The sequence below is a fragment of the Bactrocera latifrons genome, unplaced genomic scaffold, assembly GCF_001853355.1.
Source record: "Bactrocera latifrons isolate USDA-ARS-PBARC rearing strain unplaced genomic scaffold, ASM185335v1 scaffold_0, whole genome shotgun sequence".
NCBI classification, from domain to species: Eukaryota; Metazoa; Arthropoda; class Insecta; order Diptera; family Tephritidae; genus Bactrocera; species Bactrocera latifrons.
Window position 1 is genome coordinate 1,408,442 of NW_017534406.1, and position 12,911 is coordinate 1,421,352.

Below are 12,911 nucleotides of genomic sequence, written 5' to 3' on the forward strand. Positions count from 1 at the left end.
TACAAAGTAGACTGTATCTTGTTAAACACAGATATATTAAAAACATAAAAAAAAAAAACAAATCTGGTGGCAAATATGTGTGGTGACTAATTCTTCTTAATTTCTTAAGTTTTTGTATTAGGAGTAATGCGTTAGGAGTTTGTTTTGAAGCTAAGGTTTGGTGCGTAGTTACCTGAATGGAGTACTTGAGGATGCTGAACTTTCGGCATAAGAACTATCTTCTCGAGAGATCGTAATAAGAAAAATCAAAATTTTGGGGATATTGAATTCTTGGTATAGGAAATATATCTTCGAGCGATCGCAATAAGAAAAGTAAAATTTTGTGTCTGTGGGAATGTTTGTTATACATCAAAAAGAACATATAGTAGACCTTCGTGGTTTATAAAACTTTCCTGTGAAAAGATTAAGTCTTGAAACGTCGGGGAATTTTGTACTCACTCAAACCGACACATTTAGCAACCCCTTCGATATGTTCCCAATCGTTTGTAAGTCGTCTTCTGTTAGGTAACTGAATTTGACACCAAAAGAGGTTCAGATGACCGCTACTAGCAGATAATTTCAAATCAAACCCTCAGTACCACGCCCAACTTATGTATGTAAATAAAAATAAATTTTACTAAAAATAACTGATATTTTCGTTTAAAAAAAACTTAAATAAATGCATGCAAATCGACTAAAAGCTCCCATTGTGTAATTTAAGTGAAATTTATTTCCTTATAGAGTAAAGTTAAAAAATAAATAAAATTATACAAACCTATATACAAAATATACGAGTTTAAGTGATAACGCGCAACTGTGGAGAGTGAAGAAATATGCTAAACTTTTTAAAATGTACAACTGCTGTTTAGAAAAGATATAAAATTACCAAAAAAACAAAAAAAATCAAGAATACTGTGTAAAAGGACTAAGTAATCCAATGGCATAGTATGCATTGCAAAAAAATAATAAGAAACTAAAATCCCTTGATTAGAAGAAAATAACTAAAGTAACTAACTAAAACCATTTGAGACAAAATTTTCGTCTAAAACTAAGCATTGTAGATTCCTTAAAGATTGAAGATTTGTAATCGTTTCGGTTGAGCATTTTAGTGAAGTGAGGTGTATTCCGGCGGGTATTGATTAAATGAGAATAAGTTGTACTTATAAGTAAAAAGTGAATAAAAAATACATGTGTTATACATAGTACATAAATATATATATATATATATATACATAAATACTTATAAATATTACCGTAAAAGCATATATACATATTATGAATTTAATAGTTAATTGATGAAATAAATATTGAGAAATTACAAAAAAAAATCAAAAATGTTGTATGACGTTATTTTTTTATATAACGGATGATGCTGTTGCATGTCCTTTTTTCATTTAGATTTATGGCTGTCATTTCATCCAGAAAAAACAACGGTTTGGTGTGTTTTATGACTGGAATCGTCGGTCCATATTTCTTCAAAAACGATGCCAGTGAGAACGCAAACGAGTATGGGGACCGTTATCGCGCCATGATAACCGACTACTTGATGTCTGAAATCAAAGATCCTGATCTCGGCGACATTTGCTTTCAACATCATAGCGCCACTCCCACACATCGCATATGGCAATGGAGTTATTGAGAGAACTCTTCGGTGAGCAGATAATTTCACGTTCTGAGCCGATGGAATGTGAAATGCGACACCACCAAGATCGTGTGATATCGCAGCGTTGGACTTTTCTCTGTGTGTGTGTGCCGAAATGATCGAACGAGTCATCGAAAATTGGACTCAACGGATAGACCATCTGAGACGTCGCCGGGGCCAACATATGAAAGAGAAAATCATCAAAAAATAATTGTCAAATATTGGGTTTTTCGAATGATTATAAACAATCCTCCTTAAATTTGAAGTATCTGTGTTTTTTTTTTCTTTAAAAAGTAGGGAACCTTGTACTCTTTACATACATACTCATACATATGTATATATGAAAGGGGTCTCAGTAACTTCGTTAATCACGAGTATAACAACGCCGAGCTTGTGAGTCGGAGCAGCTTTTAGAGATTAGATTGCAAAATGAGGATTGCACCGCTATCCATTCGGAGATGTTCAAGTTTTTGCGTCGATATGTGACAAAGAATGAAATATGACTTCATCATTGCACTCCGAAGTCCAATCGACAGTCAACCGAGTCGACTGCACACGATGAACACACTTCAAAACGTGAAAAACCGCAACGCTTCTTATCTATAACTTCTGCATTTTGGGATGCACATAGAATAATTTTAATTGACTATCTTGAAAAAGGAAGGACGACCACCAGCGACTATTACACAGCATTATTACACAACGAAGGGGCAGTATTTAAAAAAAACGAACGTGGTATTACACCAAGCCAGTGTACTATGTCACAAGTCAGGGAAAATGCTACCTACGACCTATTAATTGTGACCTGTAATATCAACAATAGGATCATGTAATCCAGCGCCACATGCTTCTATAATATTCGCCAGAAGGCATCCTCCTAGTGATTAGCACCTGTGAAAGTCTATGTCGAATGATTTTGCTGGTGAAATTCTCCCAGACTTCTGTCAATATGGATGAGGGTTTCTATTAGAGTGGCGGTTGGAATTTCCCACAAAATGCCAACAAGATATTGAACTACATAGTGCTAAATATTGCTCATAAAACGGATAATATTAATAATACTAAATAAATCGTTTAATTTATTGTAAAAATAATGGATTTATTTTTATTAGACCTTTTACTTTAAGTCCTTGGTATGCTCTCTTATTTCGAATGCTTCTTATTATGCCAAATTCAATGACTGTGGCTTTCTCTCAGACAAAATTAAAACGCAAAGAGAAAGATCAATCAAAAAGGTAGGCATAAGAATGAAAACATCTCTATGCAGTTTCTGCCTCTTGATACCTTTCTGAATAACTGTGTGATTACCGAGGTAAAATATTCTCCGACAGTGGAAACTTGAAAGTTCTTTATATATACATAAGTATACAAGATGATATTGAGCTGTTAAGTTTTTTTATTTATTCTATGCTTTAGGTCATGCTTGGTAAATGCTACAACAGTAATTTGAGAACTTCAAGAGAGGCTTTTTTCAAGCAATGCTTAATGTTTGAAAGAAACAGAATGCCATTACAAGCACACAAGGCTTAATGGCTTCTTTAAGATCTCATAGATAAGATGAAAGTACATAATGATGAGTATAGTAGCATAGTTATGTAAAGAAAAATTCAAATGGTCTTTAGAATTTTGTTCAGTATAAATTGTAACTAGGCCATTTCGTGAGATAACACGTTCACCAAACTTTGTTTTCAATAACTCGATTGTGACATTTGTTGTGTGACTTGTGATGCCGTCCTGTTCGAACCAGATATTATCCAAGCCCATATCATCCTATTCGGGTCAAAAATATGCGGTTATCATTGAGTGGCAGCGATTCCCATTCAAAGTAAAAGCCGGTCTTGAAAGAAGTACTACCCAATGACGCCGCCGGCCTAGAAACTGCACCAAGCCGTAATTTTTTCGAGATGCAACAGTTTCACAGGATGAAATAATTTCAGTGGTATCGCAAACAGTTTTCGTTTTATTAAAAAACAAAAAAAAACTTTTGTATCGCTCGTTGTTGTATATCTTGCCATATCATGATGAAATGGCAAACCTTACTGAAGACAAATATCGAAAGAGCGGTAAAAAATATGGCGTGATTTGCTGTCCTCATTGGTTTACTTTGTAGCGTATCTATTGAAAAACCCGTTATATACCATATGTATATATATGATAGGGAAAGTGTTTTAAAGATGCCGATAATACAAATGGGTGAAATCGGACTACTAATTTCAAGCCCATAAAGCTCTTTACTCAAAAATACTTTAAAAACATGAAATCTGTCGCCAATTCAGATAAAATCCCTTAACCTCACCTAACTGCACTACATCGACCTCTGGTGCGAATTTGGTTAGAAAATTTTGAAAAGGCCTGTGTGGGTAACTGGCGAATGACATGTGTGATGTTTTGCTTCAAGGCCTGAATCGAAGTGCAATTTTCCGCATAGACTTTGAATTTTAAATATACTCACAGGAAAAAGCCTAACAGTGTGATATCACACGATCTTGGTGACTAGACGACCTGTCCAAAACGTGAAAATATCTGATCAAGCGGTGCCGTCTTCTTGAAACCAAATGTCATTGAGATCACGGGCTTCAATTTCAGACGTCAAATAGTCGGTTATCACTGCGCGATATGACGATTGTGTTCTCACTGGAGTCATTTTTGAAGAAATATGGACCGATGATTCCACCGGGCCACAAGCCAAAACAAATTGTTGTTTTCCCTGGATGAAATGGCAGCTCTTGTGCCTTTTGAGGTTGCTCTTCGTCTGAAATGCTCATTGAGCCAGAAGTGAGCCTAATGGCTAAACAAAATTTGGGTAGAAAACATTTGATTTTCTTGAAAATTTTCAAAAGTTAATAGAGCAAAGCGATGTCGCTTGTGCAGGTCGAGCGGTTTCAGTTCTTGGGCAAACTGTATTTTGTATGCTTTCAGTTTAAGATCTCGACGTAAAATACGGCAAGTCGATCCATATGTCAGTTCGTGTTGCTGCGAACGGCGCCGAATCGACTCTCCACGATCTTCGTGTACACTTCTAGCTACGGCTGCTATATTTTCTTCACTGCGTGCTGAACGTGGTCAATTCGGTCGAATATTATTCAATAAAGAACGCTGGGTCTGAAGATGGGTGATGGTGTTGCGAATAGTATGCTCAATAGGCCGATTAAGGTGACTATAAGTTGAGCGAAGCGAGAGAAACACATTCTTTACGGAAGGTGAATTTCAGGTCCTTCCGTGATGAAATGCTAAACAACAGTGAAAAAATAGCATAATAACTAGATACGACACACGCGTGATATGTAAAAAAAGGCTATTTGAAAAAGTACCTCGACGGGGATCACCCGCTAAATACCTGTCTACCTGTCTATCTATATATCAGTTTTGGAGATATATGCCTGAAATTTTTTGCTCGTATTTTCTCAGAAGGAAACTGTTGATTTGTTGGAATGGCAGATATCGAACCACTGTAGCATATACTATATATATATATTGATCGATCACAGTTCTTGCAAGGTATGATAGCTTCGGTAGAAAAGTTTTTTTTTATTTTTTTTATCGGTTACTCGAATTGCAGCTTAGCTCCTCCTTACTTCTGTTACATTTTTTATCGCCTCAGCGATTTCACTTTTTGCACATTTGCCTACAAGTCATGCAGGCATACCTATAGACATTGATATAACTGTGAAAATTGATAGCGGCAGATTAAATGCATAAGAGTCTTACAGCATCGAAAGCTGTTTTGCGGCTTTCGTGGCGACGAGCGAGTGACAAGTTTTACATTTTTACTTTTGTATATGCTTGCCACAACCGCACACCCCTTCTGCCACAAGTAAACTTTAATTTTGCATTTAAAAAGTAGTGCACTTGAAATTTTATATTCCAGTAAAGCAACGGCATTTCGCTGAGTTGGTTGTACCTTTGTGCTGTGCAAACGAATTGCAGGCTTACTTTGCGTGCTTCACTTCACCGAAACACTAATGGAGCAATTAAAAGCGAAATTGGCGGTGGTGACCGGCGCCAGTTCGGGCATTGGTGCCGCCATTGTGCGCGATCTAATTGCAGCCGGTTTAATTGTTATCGGTTTGGCGCGACGTTACGAACGCGTCGAAGCGTTGCGCCAAGAGTTGCCCACCGCCGAGCAGCGTGCGCGCCTTCACGCCATTAAATGCAACATTGCCGATGCACAGGATGTGGCGGAGACATTTACGCGCATCATACGCGACCACGGACCCGTCTATGTGTTGGTCAACAATGCCGGTTGCTTGCGTTCCGGCCAATTGGCGACGATGGCCGAGTGCGAGGTGCAGGAGGTGTTGCAAACGAATGTTATGGGCGTGGTCAATTGTACACGCCATGTGTTTGCCTCTATGCGGGCGCACCGTATCCACGGGCATGTGATATTGATAAATAGCATTTGTGGACACAAGGTGCCGGTGATACCGGGCCACATGCCGACCTTGAACATTTACCCGGCCACCAAGTTCGCGCTGACAGCGATTAACGAGATTTATCGGCAGGAGTTCAAAGAGTTGGGTACCCGTGTGAAGGTGACGGTGAGTAAGGCGTGCTGGGCGGGCATTGAGAGCGCTTGGAAAAATGTCGGATTTCAATTTCAATTTTCAGACTCTTTATTTTGGTGTAGTAAAAGTGAAAATTAAATGGAATAAAGTGTAAAGTGCAGCAATTTAGCGGAAAGGTTAAAGCGTTTAGCTTTGAGTTTATATGGAGAATGTTGAATGTGAGCTTAAAGACTTAGTGTTTCTGAGTAAAATTGTTCAATATAGTTTTTCGGTAAAATACTAATGCTGGCTGGGAATCATTACGAAGTTAAGCTAGTCAAACTGCATAACTATGATTTTTAGTGAGAATAGTAGTAGAGACAACCACACATAATTTACAATCAAGCTTATTTTACCTACTACTATAAGCAAGAATAGTAAGATTCTTTTCATAATATAAAAATTCTTAGCTCATTTTTCTATATCAGTATCGTCTCTCACAAAGTAACCCGTCTTGGCATTTGTTCCTACGTTTTTCACCAATCTTCGAAACAGTTGTTAAAGTAAATTCCTGGATAAACTTCAATACGCATAGCGATTCACGTTTAAAGTCTTCAAAACGAGTTTTTCGGTGCAGTCGTTCGAACTTGCCGAAGTCATTCGAAGCTAAATCAGGCAAATCGGGGGTTGCGGCAGGATATTGGTTGAAAAACTCACGAAGAATCAATGCAGTGTGCGACGGTGATTTATTTTAGTGCAAAAATCAAGAGTTGTCGGCCCATAATTCCGATCTCTTTTTACGAATAGCTTCGCGCAAACGGCTCATAATATTAAAATAGTATTCCCTGATGACAGCTTGGCTGGTCGGAAGGGAGTCGGAGCGAGTCACACTTCGATAATCAAAGAAAACTGTTGACATAACCTTAACTTTTGACCTTCTTTGACGTGATTTTTTTGGGCATCGGCTCAACTTTGCCACGATATTTGGCCGATTTGTTATAAGCGTAGATTCAAGATATCCTCGTAGTAGGGAAGCATTGTTTTACAGACGTTAACGTCACGTTTTTTTGATTTTGGAACCAATCGTGCTTGCACTTTTCTTAGGTGCAAGTGACCTTTCAAAATGATTTCACTGGTCCTCCCGATATTCTAACAATGCAAGTAAGATCTTAGACTCTTAATTTCGATTCTTAAACACCAGTTCCTTTATTTTATTGACCAGTTGTTGCTGACGGCCGTTCTGGACGTGATTTGTCGTCAACACGTTCTTGAGCCCCCTTGAATAATTTGTATCAATCTATAACACTTGTTCGCGACAAACAATTATCATCGAAGGCTTCTTCCAACATTGTGGACGATTTGGCATTAGAAATTTGTATCCGTACATAAAATTCAAAGGACCTATTTGTAGTTGCCTCATCGTAAAAATCGTCGAACGCACTTTATGTACTTTAGTAACACAAACGTATGCTAAACAATAATGGTTATTTAGATCTGATATATGGCACAGATGTCACTGACAGTCATACCAACATAGAAAAAAAAATTTTTTTTGACGAATGGGTTTTCGTGCGAAATTTAAATTCCCAGAAGTAAATCGCTTCTAGACATAGCCGGTAGGTGTTGATAAGAGTATGGATACCCTGAGCTCTTTTTCGACTTTGACTTCTTGTTGAAAATATGAATGAAGAAACCATTGGGGAAGGGGCGTAGTGTACTTTTTCAGGGAAGATTCAAAAGGATAAGGTAATCGGACTGATCTATGATAACACTTTTATTAGATTACTATTATTAGATTGAAATATATGTATTTCATATCAAATATTTAGTCATCCATGCGCATCGGCTGAAACCGTAGTTAGACACCTCTATAGACTATTGTCGGTGTAAGTAGGTATGCGTGCCTCAATTAAGTGATACCTTTCAAAGTCTTTTTTAGTAGTTTTTAATAATAGTCTGAAGAGAACTATTAACACATGAACTTATCTAAGTAAGTAAGTACGGTGGAATAGATAAATACTATGGATCACCAAACCTCAATGAGTGCATATCACACTAACACCTGATCGACAAAGCACGGAATAACTTAAATTGTTATTCAGGATCCTTGCCACTTAATACTTAGTTGGGAAATTAGAGGATACAGTTATTTATTTAAGCCCGCATTTTTCAATATTGTAAGTTTTAATACCCTATAGCGAATATTAAAAAATATTTATAATTTTCATATTTATTACATTTATTTCATTTTATTTACAGAGCATCAGTCCGGGTCTCGTTGATACGGAACTAATAACAGAAGCTCAAAAAAAGATTGTCGATGGTAAAATTCTTACACCAGAAAACGTTTCAGGCGCCGTAATTTATGTGCTCTCGCAGCCATCAAATGTACTAATCCACGAGCTCATAATGAAACCGATGGGTGATATGATTTAAATCAATCAAAAGCTGTTTGCCGTTATTTTCTAAACTCTTATGCCTTCTTTTGTAATCTATTAGAGAATTATAAATATATTGCAAAAATAATTAACAAAATATTTTTTAGTCGAAAAAGTCTTTTCCCATTTATAATCAAACTTAAACTTAAACTGAAGCTTAAAATCTCACCTTTCTAACACTTCATGATATGACATAATTTCATTGGTAGCACTAGAGACATATGACTTCAACGATATATGTATCTATGTACATTGACAAAATACGAATAGACTTTTTTGACTACCTAATATCAACCATGTTTAAATCTGGTGTAGTGAATGGAATAAGCTATATTAATTGAGTGACAGCATTAACTGACGTTTATAAAACAAAATGTCTGAGCTATGCCGAATGTTAAACAAGTTGATGAAGAATTTGCAATGGCCAGCATCAGAAGGAAAAGCTATGGTGTAGGCAAGTTTTTGCTCTTATAGCAACCATGGAAATGGTATGGGTTCCAACAAAAATGAACTCGTCAAATTATAGCTATTTGTTCCAAGCTAAGATGATAAAGAAAACAGAAGTGTTATATGGCCTTGACTTGTTTTTCAATAAGATAATACCGCAATTCATTGTTTAAGGCAGACAAGGAAGATTTCTAGATAAACAAATATTCCATTTCTCGACCGACCCACTCTTAGTCCACACTTCAGCCATATGGAAAGTCTCTGGTGTATTCTATCAAGAGGACTTTATGCGAAATAGCGACAACTTAAAACAATCAAAGACCTAACAGTCTCAATGAAATAAAAGATCAGAGATCTTACTGGCATCGTTGGAATATGGGAAGGATCAGAGAAAACCATTTTGAAATACCATTTGGGCCCAAGAAAAGTGAAAGCACGTTTGGTTGCAAATTCACTAATTTTTTTTTGAAAAACAGCATCGAGTTAACGTTGGTGAAACAACGCTTTCCGACTACGTCGTGAAGTGGCGATGAGTCTTAGATCTATGCTTCCAACCCGGAAACAGAAGATCAATCGACTGAATATCGTGGCAAAGGTGAGCCGAAGCCGAAAAAATACGCTTAAGCAGGTCTAAAAAGGTCAAGATTATGTTGTCAGGTTTCTTCGGTTATTGAGGTGTGGCGCAGTACGAATACTTTCTGACCGACTGTCAACAAGAAATACTATTCGAGTGTTATGCGTCATTTTCTTGGTTAGTTTACCTCCACATTTTCAACGAATATCATGCCGCAACCACCGTATTCGCTTGATTTAGCTCCGTGCGACTTTTGGCTATTCAGCAAACTCAAACGACCGCTCTGGGGAAACCGTTTGAAGTCAATTGAGAACATTAAACGTGAATCGCTACGCTCATTCCGTAAATTAACTTCAACAACTGGATTGGGAAAACGTTGGCACAAGTGTATTGAAGCCAAGGGGGATTACTTTGAAGGGGACGACATAGATTTTTAAGAATAAATTAAGTATTTTAAAATTATGAACTAGGTCTTACTATTTTTTGCGCATAGTAGTATGCGAGCTAATCCCTCAGTTTTGGAGATATCTCTATGGAAATTTTAATACGTCTCCTCTTCTCTAAAAACAACTCACTTGCCAGAACCACCGCTATCGGTCTACTAAAGGTGCCATAAAAACGATCAAAACCAAGTTTTTGTAAGGGAAACTTTTTCGCTTGATGATATATCGTCATGAAATTTGGCTCGAATTATTGCCTAAGTTATAATATCATTTCTTCTTGTTTGAAATAAACTTTTATTGCACAATATTTTGCTTTGACCTTTCAATATTTATTAAATCGAACAGCTGTTACTAATTATTAAATGTTTATCAAAGCATTGTGATCCATTTCGTTTACGTACATACATATCTCTTTGTTTGCTTAATAAAACCAAGCAAGCAGTTCACATTAAAATGAAGCAACAGTTTGAAAGAATTTCCAAATCGGGTTTGCTCAAACACTTCACTATTTTATATCATAACATGTATAACGTTTGTATGTAAGCCTGGTGGCGTGCACACCGAGAAGACTGACATAATTTTAATAAAAATATTTTTTAATATTTTACCAAAACACTCTTTCGAAGAGCAGTTTCGCACAGCACGAGTCTAGGCTGTGGTGGAAATTCACCTGTCAGTTGCATACACTATTTACCTACATATGTATTTGTGTGAGCCTTCACAGAATGGCTAGTCACAAGTATCTAGTGGAGGAGAAGCCAAAAACAAATTCGTTCCCATTTTTGAGCAAAAAAAATTTTAAATTTTCTAATATTCTTCGCATTATTACCACATCAAATATGAAATCTACCGCTGCTGTACACCTCAACGCAAGATATTGGATAAACATTTGAAATGAACTTTGCATGCACTGAGTTGCAGAGCCACACCATGTAATATCCACCGAGAAATGTGCAGAATTTTAATAAAAAAGCAATGCCGTTACAAACTGGCAGGGGACTGGAGAGCATAAGTCGCATCCTGGCATGCTGTATGGGATTCTGAGGTTGCTGCAATATCAGCACACAGTCAACTTGTCGCAAGCTAAACATAATATTGAAAGCCTTTCAATAGCTACTTCCTATGGCGAGGTATGCAGCAGCTGGCATGTGACAATAATAAGAAGAAGAGCGTGCTGATTGTGACTTACTATGTTGTTATTGTGTTTCTTTGCTGAAAAAAAAATAAATGCAGAAATGTAATAAATGTAAATATATATGTATGTAAACTAACACATTTATGCACACTTGTAAGTATTTAAGTGTATATGTATTAGGGCGGTACTAAAAAACATTAAAGGTTAAAAAATATTAAAAAATTCTTGAAGATTTATATTTTTTCAAAAAGTCTTGTCTAACATCATAATGGTCAAAAACATTACGGTGGAACTAAAAAAAATAAATATTATAAAATTCTTAAAAATGTATATAATTTTTTAAGTCTTGATCGTGTGTATTATATATGTATATATTAGGGCGGTACTGAAAAAATTAAATATAAAAAAAATTTCTTGAAGATATAGAGGGTCCGACACTCGAAATATAACCAATTAATAAAGCCATAAATTCGGTTTGGAAAATTATTTTTATTTATTTTAAAGTACAAAATGTATAAAAATAATCATAAATTCAGGACAAATTCACTTTTGCTCGATATGACCACCCTTTGCCTTAACTATGGCCTTGAGACGGTCAAAAAACGAATCGCAAGCTGCCCGAATGTGACTTGCCGGTGTTTTGGCCCACTCACGGATAATGACTTTCTTCAGCATCTCGAGACTGGGGTATTTTTTACTTCGGACCTTGCTCTCCAAAATGAAATTCGGAACGTTGGTTTTCAGCCATTCTTGGTTCACTCGCGCTATGTGAGACCGTGCTGAATCTTGTTGAAATGTCCATGGTTTGCGAACGAAATATGTGTTTGCCCACGGCTTCAAAGTAGCCTCCAGAACACTTTCCCGATAATATGTCGCATTTTATTTGACCCAAGGCTCGATGAAAACAATTGGAGAGGCAATTTCAGTTTTGGGAATAAGAAAAAACCAGACGGAGCCAAATCTAGTGAATACGGTGTTTGGTCGATGGTATTCATTTGGGGTTTTGGCTTTAAATTCAATCACAATCGTGGAACTAGACATGTCTTCAACAATTTTTCGACCGTCTTTGAAAGCTTTCTACGACTTGTAGGCTCGTGTTTTTGATAAAACTAAATCACGGTAAGCATTTTCCAACATTCACAACGATTCTGCACACGAAATTTGAGCTCACGCATGGAAATAATTTTTAAGGTTTTTTTTTGTTCAGAAAGCCTACAAAAGTTGCCTTTTAAAGTATTCGAATACTACCATATGCATTCGTCCCCAAAACTTTCCTTGAACATTTTATATACACCCTAATATATGTAATAGATTTAGTTTTTTCCCACAAATGCATTTTTCATTATATTTGTTATTGTAAGCCAAAATCTTTTGTGCGGTCTATAGTCAGTTCCACATGGTAAACTCGCCTCAGGTGTCGACCACATTGTAAACGAAACCTTTGATACGTCTATATTGTTGTTGCAAGACAGAGCCGGCAGCATATAATGTAAAATTCGATCATGAACGTAGCTTCAATAGTATATAAGAAAACTTAAAAAAAAAAATATATATATATATAACATAGTAAAATGCGTTTGATAAGCTTTCAAAGCTCTTGAATTTATTAGCTTAATTTAATAGTATTTTTATACTGAGCTTTTAGTTTGCGAGCTTCCAAAAAACGAAAAATGTATTGATCTTTTATTGATCTATAAAATATGCGAAGGAAAATGTCACGTATATCGTTTGGCCGGAAAGTAATAGGACTGATTTTCAACGACTGTACT

The 12,911-nt window shown here is 36.4% G+C and overlaps 2 protein-coding genes across 3 annotated transcripts in view; one reads left to right on the top strand and one right to left on the bottom strand.

The window, feature by feature from the left end:
* LOC108978818 (rapamycin-insensitive companion of mTOR) overlaps window positions 1-12,911 on the bottom strand; it is a 265,251-nt gene that overhangs the window by 97,920 nt on the left and 154,420 nt on the right. The gene's annotated exons all lie outside the window — the stretch shown is intronic.
* On the top strand, window positions 5,502-8,642 carry LOC108966195 (farnesol dehydrogenase-like). Its single transcript, XM_018928989.1, has 2 exons — window positions 5,502-6,159; window positions 8,365-8,642. The coding sequence occupies exons 1-2, from the start codon at window positions 5,584-5,586 to the stop codon at window positions 8,539-8,541; spliced, it is 753 nt and encodes a 250-aa protein (XP_018784534.1). The 5' UTR covers window positions 5,502-5,583; the 3' UTR covers window positions 8,542-8,642.